Source organism: Onychostruthus taczanowskii, unplaced genomic scaffold, assembly GCF_017590055.1.
Source record: "Onychostruthus taczanowskii isolate IOZ18803 unplaced genomic scaffold, ASM1759005v1 scaffold58, whole genome shotgun sequence".
NCBI lineage: Eukaryota > Metazoa > Chordata > Aves > Passeriformes > Passeridae > Onychostruthus > Onychostruthus taczanowskii.
In genome coordinates, this window is record NW_024503457.1 from 2,106,269 (window position 1) to 2,121,949 (window position 15,681).

The window sequence follows — 15,681 nt, forward strand, 5'->3', positions numbered from 1 at the left end:
ATTGACTATGATGAATTAGAACTCTTTCTCCCACTAAACCATTTAGAAATGCTCTACCATGTTCATTCCCCAGTATTAAGACAACATCCACATGTACAGACGACATATTGAGAGGGCATCTTGACTAGAAGAAAGGTTGAAACCTCAGACCTCCCATGTAGCCAGAGAGATTATAAATCCCACAGCAGCTGAGACACACATGGGCAGAGAGAAGGCTGGACACTGGTGTTTAAAGGCAGTAGAGGAGATGAATGTTACTTGCCTCAAATATTTTTTTTTCAGCAATGCTAGGGAACACCATCAGACTTCTGGCACCTTTCAAGAAAGTTTAACATCTAAACCCGATCTGTGGCTTTCATCTTATCTCAATGCAGAGATGAAGAACAGAGTTTGCAAACTGGAGCAACTCAGCACATCTCTTCCATTCCCACTTTTACAGTTTGGCAGGGGAGACAGACTTCACCTAAAAACTTTCTGTTCCCAGTTGTAGCATTTGAAATGTCCTTTAATAAGCTATATGTTATCTACAGACAAGATAATAGATAATTTGTACCACGTGTCAGTCTTCTATAAAAAAACTACATCTCTTCTGAATGCAAATTACCAAACTCACTTGATTTTTAAATAAAATATTCTAGTTTTTCCTACCAAACTCAGTGTATGAAACTAACTATTGGATTTATTTTATAACTCTGATAATATTCTGCTGGTTCCCTCTCAGCCATCTTAAAAATATGCACGTCAAAATGTGGTCTATCACTGCTACAAGAAGATGAAAGCCATAAAAAGATGAAAGAAACTTCATTATTACTTTGCAATTTGTTTACTCCACACACTTGACAGCACTTTGTATTTTGTCCTTCACATTGTTCTGTTGAAGAAGCACACCCTTCCTCAGACCCTGCGAGAAAGAGGCTGTCTGCCAGCAGCAGTAAAGGTGAAGGCAGCGCATGCATACAGAGAAAAAAAGCATGGAACACAATATGATTAGTGATTCTCTTGAATCCATACAAAGAAACCCTTTAGCTTACAAGAAATATCATAAAAGTAGCTGAATAACTTTGATAAAGACACAATTACACACAAATTAAGTTGGTGCATTCATGGCAAATCTTACGCCATTTATTTCAGAACATGTGTGAGAACAGCATACTTTAAATATGAAGGTAGCATTAAAAAAAAATCAAGAAAAAGGAAACCTATCCTTTTCCAGCTCTTCTTTGGCTTCCCTCATTTCATTTTCTGATGTGTCCTTTTAATCATGGGGCTGTAAGGCAAGCCAAGCCAAAAACAGGGAACTTTTTTGCCGGCTGTGAGGCTGACTCATCTCCACTCAAGCAGATTCCCAAGCTGCTGGCTTCCACAGCACCTGCTGTCTGCACCCAGGCCTCAGCACCTTGCACCAGAACTGCACTGATGTCACTGAAACACCCCAGCACAGGTATAAAAGCAGGACTACAATTCTCATTGGCACCCATAATTACAGGTTTTCAGATGCTTGATAATTTGGCAAATCAGAGGTGAGAAGGGGTAGTTCCCACCAGCACCACACAAACACCTAAGCTAAGAAGAGCTAATATAATACTAAGGCTTACAATGTTTTTTGCCTATGTTGGAAATATAATGAAAGCAGACCATGTTAAAAGGTTTCCTAAAAAATACATATTTGAGACATTTTGAGATGCCAAAGTGGTAAAAAGTGAGTTGAACATAGTACAGTAGAAGTACAAGGGACTGGAAGCTGAAGTGCTTTTGAACATCTACACTGTACTTTTTTCAATTTAGAAAGTTTATTCAAGCTTCTCCTTCTGTAAGAGGATATGTCAGAGATACAAGAAGATTATAAACAGTCCGTTTTTCATCCCATAACTGTTTGTACATGCTGGAGGGTAAAAAAGGACTAGTTTTTGCACTAGTTATACTCTTTATGAAGAATTCATTTTTCTATTTCTTTACTGTAACTCACCTCAGATTACAACAGCATAATTAGTAATTATATACTGATAATGTTTTAACTTGTCCTATATTTTACTGACACATTGTCCAAGACACTGCTATATAAAGACTCTTGAAGGGTTAATGCCACATACCTTTCTGATGTATTTAATCACGAAGAATAATTCCAGCCAGTCACAACCCAGAGAAATCAAAAATTTATCTTCACACACACACCTTTACATTGCAGCAGTACTTTATACCTTCAACTACTCACTAAAGCCACAGGTTGCTCTTCCATTCAGGTCATAGCCCCTGCCCAAATTCTACTCTTTGATCAAATCTTGCAAGGTGTTAAGGTGTTAAGTGTTTATGATGGGAAAGTCAGCGGAAATTCTGGAAAGGGTGTACTATGTAACTTTCAAACACTATGAAGTAAGTCAATTTATTCTTGTGTAGAGGTTGTTGAATCTTCCTTTGTTTAGTCTAGTTCTATAAAAAGAACAATATTCCTAAGCCTATCCCTAAAGAAGGTTTCTGACATTTTAGAACAATAGTCTAAGCTGCCTGCAGCAGCTGTGCTACATTGCTCTACATAATCAGGGCAACTGACAGAATATACATCCAGCATTATAATCCTCAGGCATTATACAAACTAGTGACATCCAGGATTATAAACACCAAGCAGACAAGTTGCAATGAAACATTGCAGTAGTCCTGCAGGCATTTGATACAAACACTCAGAAGCAAAACTTGTGCAGCTTGGGATGACAGTCCATGAACGCACTTGCATATGCTGACACTCAGCAGGTTCAGAGACTGTGCTCACCAACACAGCTGGCAGCAGGCAGGTGTGTGTTTCCAAAATATCCTGCCCTTCTCTCCCTCCTCCAGCACCCTATGGCATAATGCTGTAGAAGAAGTGGACAGAGGAAGTTGGCAAAAAGGACAAAAGGTATAAAGACATTCCTTTGGGAGGAAGGAGTCACCAAGCCTGTCCCCTTGTCTCCAGAAGTGCCCATGCATTTTTCTGTGCATACATACTGAGTAATAACCCCCAACTGCTGGGACAGGTGAACCCATGCCCACCACTCCTCCACTTTCCCAGCAAGCAGTGCTGGCCACAAGCTGGAAGGCCACCCTCCTCCTGCTCATGCTCTAATGACCCTCTCTGGTGCACCCTCAGCCACCCCAGATCTTATACCTCCTCCTGACAAGACATCTTGCTCCAACAGGAGGAAGAGGGAGCACTTGTCTTCTTCCTGGCAGGGGCAACCAAACCCATTTCCTGTTCTTCTCTGAAGCCTTCCAGCCTGAGAGGAGCTTTACTCATCAGAAATCATTTGGGTCTCCCCTTCTGGCCATATTTTCGGAATCAGAGTGACCATATCTCCCTCCTGAATTAACACTTGCCAGGGTTTATTAAATGTGCTCCTGGTATTGTCAAGTCCTTGAGGACATTCAGGGACAAGGGTGTCAGATGGCCTCGGGGTGTCTCAGCAGCAAAGATATGGCAGTCCTAGACACGAACTGCTGCAGAAGGCAGCTGCCCAACCCTGCCTTACTTCATCAGCAAAAGCACACCCAAGTGAAGTGCTACCCATGATTCAGACTCAGTCATAAAGCTTCTCTTCAACCACATGCCAAAAGCCCAGGTCATTCTTTTTATCTGCTGTAGGTTTATGTGCCCTGTACATCTCCATCTCAGTAAATCACATTTTTAAAGAAAAGAGGATAGAAAATTGGTCAGATTAGTTGGAAGCAATTATACTCCTTTTGCTTTTGGATTCTAACTGTGTGTGTCAGAATGCACTCCCAAATATCATGTAAAAACAGGAGAGGTGATGCAAGGAATGCATGAGGACAGTACAGCAGAGTTGTCTCTGCCTGGCCACATACAGGGCCACTCTGTATACAGGGCTTACCCACTGACAGGAACCTCCTGGCCTCCCACCAGTGCATCCCCAGTTGCCACCACACTCTCAGCTCAAACAGGACTACTGCAATCAGCACTGCCCTTGTGGAAAAATTTATGCATGCTTTTATCACTGTTTTGGCACACATTTTCCTATTAGCTCCATAGAGCTTGCTCTCACTCTGTCCCAGCACCCGTTTCACCAAGACTAAAAGCAGAAAAGGGGGATTGGTTGGGAACTTGGAGAGAATGCTAAAAGCACTGCTGGGCAGTGGTGGCCAGGAGAGCTCCTCCTTTCCACCAGTGCTTACATGGCAGCCACTTGTGTGGAAGGTGACTCAATCCAGAGTCTGAGTGCGGCTGAAGATCTCGCTCCACTGCACGCAGCACAAGGACCAGCACTGCAGCAGCATGGACAAGGTACTGAGCCATGAAACAGGCATTCCCATGGCACTGTCCACTCTCAACCAAGCAGTACTAATGTTAGGAAACAGACTTTCTCCAAAGGAAATGGCAGCCTGAAGAGTGTCAGAAATGAGGGCCCCTGCAGAGATCCATCAAAACAAGCTTCTCCTGTAACCGTCTCATGGGAGCAGTCTTTTATCCTGACCTGGAAACATCTTAATCTACTGCCCTGTCTTCCACTCTGCTCTCACTGTAACCTGAAAACTAATCTCTGAGAAGAACGCAGAACGGCACAAAAGCCCAAATTAGCTATAAATATAATTTTCATTATAATTTATCAAAATAAAGAACACTAAACTTCCAGTGTCACATCTGGAAGCACCACATTAAATCCAGCAGGAGCTGCAGTGGAGCAGCTCCCTCTTTTCTGTACTGAAGCACGTGATCGTGACAGTAGCTGGCTCAGGGCTGTCTTTGCTACGTCAAATGCCTCTGTCAGAGCAGTCATTCCAAACCTCCTTGTATGTATTTAATCACAGATATGTCAGAGATAAAAACAATTTTTCACTCTGTCAGCCCTGACAGACTGCAGAATCACCACCACCAACACATCATGAGCTGCTTCTGTCACACTTGCTTGTGCTCACACGCATGGATGGTCTCAAGCCTAGAACAACCTCGATGCACATATGAAGAAACATTTACTGTGAGGCTGACTAAGCACTGACACAGGCTGCCTGGAGGGGTTGAGCAGTCCCCATCCTTGGACATATTCAAAACTCAGTGGGACACAGCATTAAGCAGCCTGTCCCTGCTCTGGGCAGGAGGTTGGACTAGATGATCTCCAAGGTGCCCACCAGCCTTACTAATTCCGTGAGGATGGCCATGGTACAATTAATAAGACTATGGCTGCACAACTGCCATTAAAAAAAAAAAAAAAAAAAAAAAAAAGACTAGCCAATAAAATCTACTTTGGGGAAGGAAGGAACCAGCATAATTTTTTTTCCCCTGCAGAAAAGTGGCTGTTCCATTCAGTCTATTGTAAAGAGTACTGCTACAACCTTCTTTACCACACTATCTTCTGCTAATACACCTACTCTTTAAATGTAAACAGTGGGAACACGTTCATCTGAGGACAATGTGAGCACTGGGTCAGCTCTGCCCGCTCTCCAAAAGTAGAAGAGGTGCTGCCCAGGTGTAGGGTACTTCACACCACCCTGCCACAGTCATGCACAGGCATCAGCCCAGCTCAAGAATCTCCTAAGGGCAGCCTCTCGATCACCACCCACACAGGCTAACAGCCATCTCCATCACCTTTTGTGTGGTTGCTAGTGACAGGCAACAGTGTGGAGCTGGGGACAATGCCAGCAGAACAGAATTGATTGAAAGGCCACCCATGTACAGCCAAAGGTTTATCCAAGGCAACAAAACTGCAAGGAGCTCAACTTGCACTGCATACTTGTGTTTTCTGGTGGCACTGACAAGGAACTGGAAATCTGCAGTCAGCTTAACACATAAAGAATGGTTAATTATGGGAATAGCTTCATAATATAACAGCTTCAGGTTACATTTTAAGAAATATTGATTTTAATGGAATAATTTATCCAGCACATGCTAGATACTTCTAGAACAGAGCCTCCTCACAGTTGCCACAGAAGACCTCAAATTGTACAACTAATACTAAAGTTTGTATCTTCTTTTAATAAGCACCTCATCCCTACATAGTTTTGGGTCTTTGATTGACAGTCATGGTTCACCCAATGACTTCACTTTACAGCACAAGGTGGGAATGTACCTCACAGATAGGTATTTTTATTTCTAGATATACCAAATTCAGAACTCAGATGTAAATAATTTACTTCAAAATACTCTAATTAATTATAATTAATTACAACCTTAAGGGAATACAGTTTAATCAACTTAATGATAAATGCTGGGTGAATTGCCTTAGAGGATTCACTGAGTGATTTATTGCAATCACAGTAAGCCTGATATTATCAACCTAGGAGCAACAGACAAGACAGTGGAAGTTCAGTGCATTGCTTACTTCAGCTGGTTCAATACATACACACTATCCCACTGGTCACACAGAGGTGTCAAAATTCATTACAGGACTTAATTTCATCTGAAATTGCAGAAAAGCTTAAAATAACTCTTTCCCATACCATCATTGTTGACTGAAATGTTAATATATACATTTATAGCAGGAAGATGACAAAAAGCCATGTGTCTACAGCTACTGAAAAGTTTTCTGCACTCCAGAATTTCATTAATACAGTATCAACCTAACCAAATTCAAGGAAACAAGGAGACACAAAAAGATAACCTATTACAAATTACTGGGTCAGCTGCCCATTACTTAGACCTACAGAAGGAACAGCCCAAATACTTCAGGAGCGCCAGGAAAGAGTCTCCTTTAGACTTAAGCAAAGCTAACAGCTATTATCACAGTGATAAAATTAGCTCCCTTAGCAAAACTTTCAGACTACTTGCATGCTTTCGATTTTACAAAGTCTATGCCACAATCTAGTTCCATCCGGAAAGATGCCAAAATTCAGCTTTAACCATTAACATTAGGATCCTTCACAGTCCCCAGCCTACTGCCCATCGCGGGGGTCAAAGGCAGCGTGCACAGCACTTTGAATCCAAGCAGCCAGCTCTAAACTATTATCAATATAGTGTTTCTTTTTTACTTTTTTTTTTTTTTTTCCACCGTGGAAGCACAGCTCGGTACTTTTCAGTCCCGGGTGGGTGCGTGCTTTCTATTCCTCCCCAGTCAGCGGCGCTCCGTGCCGGGCCGTGGGAGAGCGCTGCGGGGCCCGTCCCCGCCGGACCCCCGCGGCCATCCCCGCGCGGTGCCGGCCGCCCCGCTCCGCTCCGCTCCGCGGAGAGCCGGCCAGCAGGGACAGCCCCGAGCAGCGGCGGGGCAGCCGGGCATCCGCGCGAAGCCCACCTGGCTGCCCCAGCGCCCCGCGAGCGGAGGCCCCGCGCCGACCCTCGCCGACTCCCGTCCCGTCCCGTCCCGCTCCCGCGGCTCCCCGTGAGAGGGTCCCGCGTGTGCACCCGATCGCGCAGCCCGAAGGAGCCGCCTCCGCGTACTCACCGCGGCGGACACGGCGCTGAGCTCGGCGCTCAGCAGCAGCCCGAAGCCCAGCCAGAGCCGCATGCTGCCGCGCACCGCACCGCGCCGTCGGTCCCTGGGCGGCGGGACGCCGGCGACTCAGAGTGGGGCTCCGCGGGGCCGGCCCCACATGCGCGTCTCTTCCCTCCGTCGCGGCCGCGGCGCTTGCAATGCCTCGGGGGCGAAGGACTCGACTCGTCGTACACGATGGGCGGTGGCAGCCCCCCCCTCTCCTCCCCTCCGGGCGGGGACCCTGGGAGGGCGCAACCTCACCCGCTCCCGTTCCCCGCTGGCCGCAGTTCTTCCGCCTCCTCGTCCCCGCCGCGGGTGTGTGGTGGGCCGCGGGGGGCGGAGGTGGGAGGCGCGCTGCTTCCTCGCCGCACACCGCCGCGGCCGCCCGGGAGGGCACGGTACGGCAGCGCGGCGCGCAGCGGTGCGGAGCGGGCGGCGGAAGGGGCCGGGGCAGGGCCGGGGGCGCTGGCTCCGCACGGCCCGTCGGGGTCCGCGCCCTGCGGGTGGCTGCGCGCCGGTAGACGCCGCTCTGGGCGCGGGGAGCGGCGCGACAGCCCTCTCTGCCCCGGATCGGAGCCCGGCCCGGCCGGTGGGGCCGCTCCCTGCTCCGGCAGCGGCGTCGCCGAGCCCGGAGACCTCCGGCGGGGGGAGCGGCGTTACTAGCGGGCTCTTCTCTGCCTTGCAGGGGTGGCCGTCCTGCGGGAGGGAGCCCTGAGCCGAGCCCCCGGCCGGGGAAGGAGCGAAAATGGACATCTCGCAGCTTCCCAGTGCACGTATTTTCCTTTGTCAGTAAGTAATTCCGCTCCTTAGGCTTTTGGAAATAACTTTTTTAAAGTCGTATTGTCACCTTTAACTGCAGAGCGTTATCACGTGCTTGTTTTGCACTAGCTCAAAACAATATCGTCCTTATTCACCTTTCCCTGCAGGGATACGGGGCTTTTGCTGATCCTGATGGAAGTTGTGCTGTCAGCCGTCAAAGTGGACGCTGTAAGTAAAACATCTTCTGACTTTTACTGAGGAGAGAAGAGGAGAAAAAAGCAGTTTCCTTGGTACCAATAAGTGAAGAACTGTGTTTTTCTTGCCAGATAGCTTATCTATCTTTCTGTTAAAAGAAACAACTAACAAATCATCTTAGCAAGCCTTACAGATTGCTGTCTTCAACAAAATGATGTTCAGCAGAGAAGCATAATGATTCAAGTGTCAGGTTGTTTGAAGTATTCCGCTGTTAATTTTGCTCTAATTGGGTAATTTGTTAAAACAATAGTGAAACAAGCCAATTTCTTTATTTTTGTGAGAAACACACCAAAAATGCAGTGCTGAAGATACCAACAAGTACTTTGGTAAAGTTAACCTGCAGGTGAAATGTCTTCATTTACATACAAACCTCAACTGAGGACTGTGAAGCTTATTTCTACAAGTCAGAGTTTATAAACAAATTGTTGTTTAAATTAAGTTGTTAAATCCAGAAATGGATGTTATGTACCATATAGGTGGTTGCAGCTGTCTACCTGAGTTGTTGATATAAGCAGACATTACTAAACTCCTGCATCATTGTCACAAGGATGTGAAAACTGTGAGAGATAATGCATAAGAGAGTATGCATTAAAAAAATAGGCAATATTTGCCTGTTACAAAGCTTGGTGAGTTTAATGGAAAGAGTGTCATTAATGGGAATAGATTTTGGATCAGGCCTGAATATAGGAGGCTGAGGTTGGTAGGCTTGGCTTGTGGCTGCATTTGTTGGTCAGCCACAAGTGTGGGTAAGGCTCTGTGGTCATGTGCTAGTGGGACCTTGATTACATTTTTTCAAAAGCTATCCTACTTATATTTTAATTCTACTGTCTGCAACTCTATGACTTTCCATTCCATATAGACGTATGATGATAGGCCAGATCTCTGATGGGATGGCATACTGTGTTAAGGAATGGGAAATACCGTGTCAAGGAATGGGAAATACTGTGTTATGGAATGGGAAACACTAGGGCTGTTGCAGCAGGTGTTGTGACACAGGATAATCCTGCACTCTGGCTGCAGTTGGCATGTAGCGCTTGCCCGTCAGCCTGCGTGGATGGTTGATCTCTCCACATCGTGCCTGAGCAAGGGCTGTCTGGCTGGGGACCCACAGCCCTGTGGGAAGGGACAGGAGCAAGAACCTTAAGTGTCATGTGCTGCTTGTCTTTGCCTCATTTAGATACAAACATTGTTCTGCTGCATAGTGCTGAATGGATGATAAAATTACCATGTGCTACTGAAACCAGAGCAGGCTGGTGATAACTGTAATTGTTTTATGCCCATTAATGATACCACTGGGATCAGTTGACATAAACCAGTGGCATTATGACTCTTCTTCTATGAAGTTGTGTTGTAGTGTGCATAGCATGATACCTGAGTTTTAACTATAGCATGGACTAGTTCATTCTCCTTCGTGTTCTTACAGTAGACTGCAGGCTGTGGTGTTAAAATAGAGGTATACTGAGGAGGTGTTCAAGAGATCTCAGTTAATGCATGCAGTCGGATCATGGCTGCTTGAATCTCCACATGCTGGTTTTCCCAGAGAATCTTGAAAAAGTAAATTGGCTTGCTTGAAGGTTTAATTTCTCAGACTTAGTAGTTCCTAAGGTGGCGGCTGTATAGGAGATGAAACACTCCAGTGAACGTGAATGGGGAAGTCTGGTCATGTTTCCATGAAAAATTGAGCTGCACTGCCACCACAGTATTTACCCTATTTTCCACTCATATGCTGCTTCCTTCCCTTGGTCAGCCCAGGTCTTTCTGTAGTTGCGTGATGAGCTGAATTGGAAAATTCCTTGTTTGTACTAATCACTACCCCAAAAAAGAAGAGGGGTGAGAGCTAACTTTATCCTGGGTCAGATCATCACTTGTATTCATAGAAACTTGGGCTGGCATGGGGTTGGAAGCAGGCAGCTGGGGGTGGGAGGAGGGTTGGGCTTGCTCCTTGCGGTGACCGCTCTGGTCAAATGTGTTTGTGAAGTGACAAAGTGGGTGTCAGCGGGAAGCAGCAGCACCTGAATAATTGCCAAAGTTGCTGGCAGTCATATTCTTTGTATTATAATCCTGTTTGTCACACTGAATCTTCTCCTATTTGTTACGCAGATCAATTGCTAATGTTATGAAGTGTTTTATTAGCTTGAATTAAAAAAACTGCTGTGACTTATTAGAGTCTGTAGGACCAGGTCTTAAAAGTCATGGTTCTGCCTGTAATGAGACAGGCAGAGCTGCTGACTTTGACAGCCATATATATGTGAATGAGTTACTGCTACTGGACATAAGTGGTGTTGAATGAGAAAAATTGCACATAGGAAGAAATTGGTGGGAAATCAAAGGAAAGAGGGAGAGAGGAAGAATGAAACTGAGAGAGTTTGACTGAATTTGTTGTGTGGCAGGCTGCTGCTGTCTGTTGGGGAGACGGATGCTTTTCAGAAGAAAAAGAAATTAGAGGAGGAAAAAGAAGGTGGATGTTTAGGATATCAGAGAACTGGGAGAGAAAAAAAATGGTGTCTCTGGCAAGAGGAGAAGATGCTGGTTACAGGCTTGAAGAACTAAGGAAGAGAAGTCCCTGAATGGAAGTGCCAGGACAGACAGCCAAATGGAGTGGATCAGGCACAGTTATCTTTAGTGCTCTTTGGCGTACATTGGATAGTGATGTTAGAGGCCTCAAATAACTTTGGAACTACTCTGAATTGTAGATTTAATAATTCACATGGCTTAAATAAAATTAAGTAGTATTAGCTACCTGAAGTTCAACTACATTTACAGATTTCTTCTCCCTTTCTGTCCCTGCTAATGCATTACATAAAAAATATAGTTATTGGGTATTTTTTTTCTCTTCACAGACAATGTATCTTCTGCTAATCCTGATTTTTTTTTGCTTTTGTCTTTCAAAAAAACCACTTTTCCCTAAGTAGTTTTGTAATATTTGATTACTTTATTGGTGTCCTCTTAGTATATTTTTTAACGCCTCTAACAGAAGTTACTTTTTTTCCAAGTTATATTCAGGTGAGAGCAATAGAATCCCAGGAAAGAAGGAAATAACTGTCAGATCAAAGAAGGAAAATTGAGAAAGAATAAGTTTGAATAACATCTGCAAAAATAACAGCAAGTAACAGATCACAACTGTCATTATAACAGCAGACCGTATATAGATATGTAGAAAGAAAACAGTTGAAGTAGTGCATGAGATATAATTCTCTTCACTTCTGTGAGATTTTAAGGGGATATATCATGGAGGAAGTCATCAAGTGGGAGAAGCAATAAGTCTTTAAAAGAGAAAACAAAACCAACACTACTATCTACTACTTCTGTTGGTTTTGTCGTGAAATTAGATTGCTGACATGGGGGCCTAAGTTATTGCTCTGAGTTAAAATGTGTCAATGCTCTGGGCTGTCTCACATCCAGGTTTTCCCAGATGTGTCCTGTTTTATTCCATCTGGAAAGTTTTGTCTGGTTGAAACAGGAGCACTTCTTACATTAACACAGGATTTCCAGGCTAAAGAAGCCAGGGTGGAGTAATCACTTGGCCCATCCTGCTTAATGTGTCTACTGCAAAAGTAGGCACTGGGTCACAGTGTGATAAATGTGATAAGGGAGGCATACTGCCCAGGTGGCCTAGAAAGGAGGCATCAATCTGATGTATTGATTTTATCTGCCACATTACTTACTTGCTACATGCAAAGTGAATCCACCTCTTCCTGGAAACACCAGGCTGCCTACCTGTGGGCTGCTTCAGAAATAGCCTAGGAAATTTCCCCCAAGAAGGTACGCTACAATCCTAATTTAGAACAGCTTCATTTGAGGTATATCCACACTGACAGACATGGCTTATTTTTATCTGATTAAATAAGTGTATTGTTGGGTTCATCTTTGAGTATGAAAGGTGTTCCGTAAGAAAATCAGACAGAATAATGATACCTTGACAAAATCACTAGCATTTTGGGAACCCTCCTAGCACATCTCATTGCTTTATTCAAAATTTCTTTGAACCCTGGAAGAATCATTGTGTGGTTTAGAGAGGACTCTTTCCATGTTCAGTCATGGAGTTGACAGGGAGGGGCAGCTCTCTTAAAGAACTATGAGAAATTCAGAATCCTGAATGAAGGAGGTGGCAGCTGTCTAAGGCAAAGCCGCTCATTTTCACTGCCATCAACAGCCATGTCTTGGTCTGGCAGTGCTGTTTCGATGCTGAGGGTCACAGAGTTTGTGTCACATTGTGGACAGGCAGCAGGATGGCTGCCCAAGTGGGAATTTATTTATGTATTTTAAGAGCCATGACTTCTCCCATCAACATCGTATGATGCCAGACAGACAAGCACATTCACAGCCAGTATTGCACACATGGAAATGTAGTCATGGTTGATAGCTTTGAATTCCTTATTTTTGGTCCCTCCTTTCTTGGATGCTGTCTGCTCCACTCATCAGTAAGAGAGTCTTTTCCTTGTTGCTCTTGAAATTCTTCCTTGAAATTCTTTTTTTTTCTGCCATGCCTATGAAACAGATACTGATTCTAATTTACTAATTAATCATTCTTTTTTGAAAGATTTCTTTTAGAGTCATTTGTTCTACGTCTGTGTGGAAAAAATTAGAGAGTCTATTCTTTCTATACAGTCATATCCTGTATAAGTGAATCAAGTTATTCATGCAAGGACAAGACAGGTTACACCAAAAGCAAAATATTGTATCTGCCTGAAGTTAGTGATGATCAAGAAGAGTTTCTTGCATGTGTCCATGTTTTTTGAGCTCTCTGTATAAAGTCACATATAGGTTCTTTACCTACTTTTTCTTCTTTATAGATCAGAACTATAGATCAAAGAATACTTACTATAATATAGTCAAGTTAATTCTATCTTGTTGAGTTATTAACTGGCATATCATATGTCATGCTGCATTTGGTAGCAGAATAGACAGAGTTCTGTCAGCCTCCCAAAATTCTCAGAGTTAAAATGTTGATACTGAGAGACAAGAATCTTGACAAGGTAAACTGTCATGTAATAAAATGATCTTGTTGTTTTTTCACCTTACTCTGAAAGTAGCTGAAGTGGTTTCAGAAATTCAGCATTGCTTTTCTTTGAGCTTTTAAGGTAGGACATCTGGGTTTTATTGTGTAGTAATTTTACCACAGGAAGCCTTTATGCATTATGATACTAAACTATCATGTATTTTTAAAATTTTTTAATTCTGCACAAAAAAATTATTTGTAGGTCCAAATATATTTGCCTTACTCAGAATGTAAAGCTGCATTGTGGCTTATTCAGTTATACTATAAGCAAACACTTATTTGTTATAAATATTTCCACTCAGTAGCTCGGAGCACATTTTGTATTAGTGTTGGGTTTGGGGTTTTTTTGCAGTAATACATTTCTTGTTTGAGACCAGATTATTCTTAATTACTTCTTTGCTTTTGTTTTGACAAGCCAAAAGTTGGCCAAGGAGTGGAACATTCTTCATATCATATTGTACTGATCCAAGATCTGAGAGTTCAATGTTAATTTAGTAGCTTACATAGTTTTGCCTAAGAAGGTAGCTTATCTTGCTTTATTCCCAGTGCCCTGTTTGCTCCTCAGGAGTAAAAAACACAGTGAAATTTGCAGAGTTTCCTGATGTTTATCAACAGTTATTTTCTTTAAAATGGCAGCACCTAGTTGATAGCAGCAGTTGACTCAGCTCACAGTGAAAGTATGTGATCTTTATCATGCAAATATTTCTGAGTGACCAAGGACCAACACTCTTGGTTTCCACGTGCCCTTTTTTATCCATTTGGAAGCTGAAGGTGCTGGTTTGATATGAAGAAAGCTCCTTGTTTTCACACCCTAGAAACAATGTGTAGCAAGGAAAAATGCTCTCACAGTTCACGAGCAAACTTGCATTTGCGTGATTAATTTTCCCTACTTCAGCAGAATCATGTTTTTGTTACAGTTTCTCCTCTTTGACAGTCAGTGTTTGACTAGGCTGCTGCATCTTCTGAACACACCTGGTTTTGTGCTGTCTTTCAGTTTCTGCCTTTAGTTTTGTGCTTCCCAGGAATGAGGGGTGATGTGGTTGTGGATTGTGAAGCAGCAGAGTGGGCTGCCAGAGGGGAGCCAGGAGGATGGGACCACAGACAGGGTGGGGAGGTGGACAGGAGGACCTGTCCCTCCAGCGGGTCCAGGTGGTCACCAGGGGCAGACACAGCCCTGGAGGGCAGGGCAGGGCCGTGGGGATGGAGGCAGGCAGAGCCAGGCCGGGGTATTTGCCCACAGGTGGAGGAGGTCGGGGTGGCCTGGCACAGGCATGGCTGACCACAGCTCGGGTCAGCACCGAGGCCCAGCGTTCGGCCGAGCTCCCAGGCTGCTGGCAGGCCAAGGGGGAAGCCCCACTGCTCACAGCCCTTTTCCCACACAGCTCATTTCACACCGCTCTGGGAGCGCAGCTGCACCCGGAGCTGGCCCTGCGCCCGGTGAGCAGACCCGGGGCTCTCCTGGGGTGGGATGGGGGAGCCAGCCTGAGGCAGAGGCAGCCTGCAGGTCCTGGTGCAGCCCAGCTGGCTGCAGGGAGGCCGGGAAGCTGGAAAAGCAGATGTGTAAGTTTCAAATTTGTAGCAGTTTTACAGAAATCAACATGTTTTTAGGAGGAACAGAATTTAAAAATTGACCAGAGCCTTCTGTATTAATTGAAAGGGCAGCATCATTTGGCATATCTCTCCAGGAATAGTTCCTCAACAGGGGACTTTTTGTCAAGAAAAACTCCTGATTTCCAATATAAATTTACTAACAAGTTCTATTTTTGTTTTAGAAACACGAGATCAGAAGAACATTTAGATCATATCAGTTACCAAGGATGCACGCTTACTGGGATATTTCAGGCATCCTATTTATTTGTAAATGATCCCGACCTTTATTTTGAAGTAGCTATCTGAAGTTAGCAAGTAAAGATCATTCAGATAAATAGGACTTGGCTTATTTTTGGCAGGTCCTAACTGCAGATCTTACCCACACCTACTCTCACTATTGGATGATGCAGCCAAATAATAAATGCTTTATTCCGAGTATACTTTTCCTTTATAGTTCACCAGACCCTTAAAGGTCTGACCAAAATTACTTGCATATATAATCAGGCTGTATACAGAAAAGTAATGCTGGGCAAAGTGAAATATTTTGCATACAGCACATTCATTTTGTTCTACAATTGGAGTTTTTTGGGGTTTTGGTGGGTTTTTTGTTGTCTTCTAGTTTGTGTCATTATAAAACAACTAACTGCCTCGGGTTTAAGCCACGTCACAAAGCACAGCTCTGAGCTCCTG

The 15,681-nt window shown here is 44.2% G+C and overlaps 2 protein-coding genes across 4 annotated transcripts in view; one reads left to right on the plus strand and one right to left on the minus strand.

The window, feature by feature from the left end:
- Positions 1–7,488, minus strand: part of COL4A1 (collagen type IV alpha 1 chain) — a 119,323-nt gene extending 111,835 nt beyond the window's left edge. Inside the window, exon 1 of the mRNA XM_041418018.1 lies at positions 7,359–7,488. Coding sequence (XP_041273952.1) covers positions 7,359–7,421 — 63 coding nt within the window. The 5' untranslated portion in view covers positions 7,422–7,488. The remainder of the gene's footprint in view (positions 1–7,358) is intronic.
- Positions 7,489–7,565: 77 nt separating this feature from the next.
- COL4A2 (collagen type IV alpha 2 chain) overlaps positions 7,566–15,681 on the plus strand; it is a 141,992-nt gene continuing 133,876 nt past the window's right edge. Inside the window, exons 1-3 of one of the 3 annotated variants that reach the window (XM_041418017.1) lie at positions 7,566–7,703; positions 8,074–8,177; positions 8,315–8,375. In XM_041418017.1, coding sequence (XP_041273951.1) covers positions 8,134–8,177; positions 8,315–8,375 — 105 coding nt within the window. In that variant the 5' untranslated portion in view covers positions 7,566–7,703; positions 8,074–8,133. Of the gene's footprint in view, positions 7,810–8,073; positions 8,178–8,314; positions 8,376–15,681 lie in introns of all 3 variants that reach the window. The other 2 variants (XM_041418015.1, XM_041418016.1) reach the window with 2 other exon arrangements.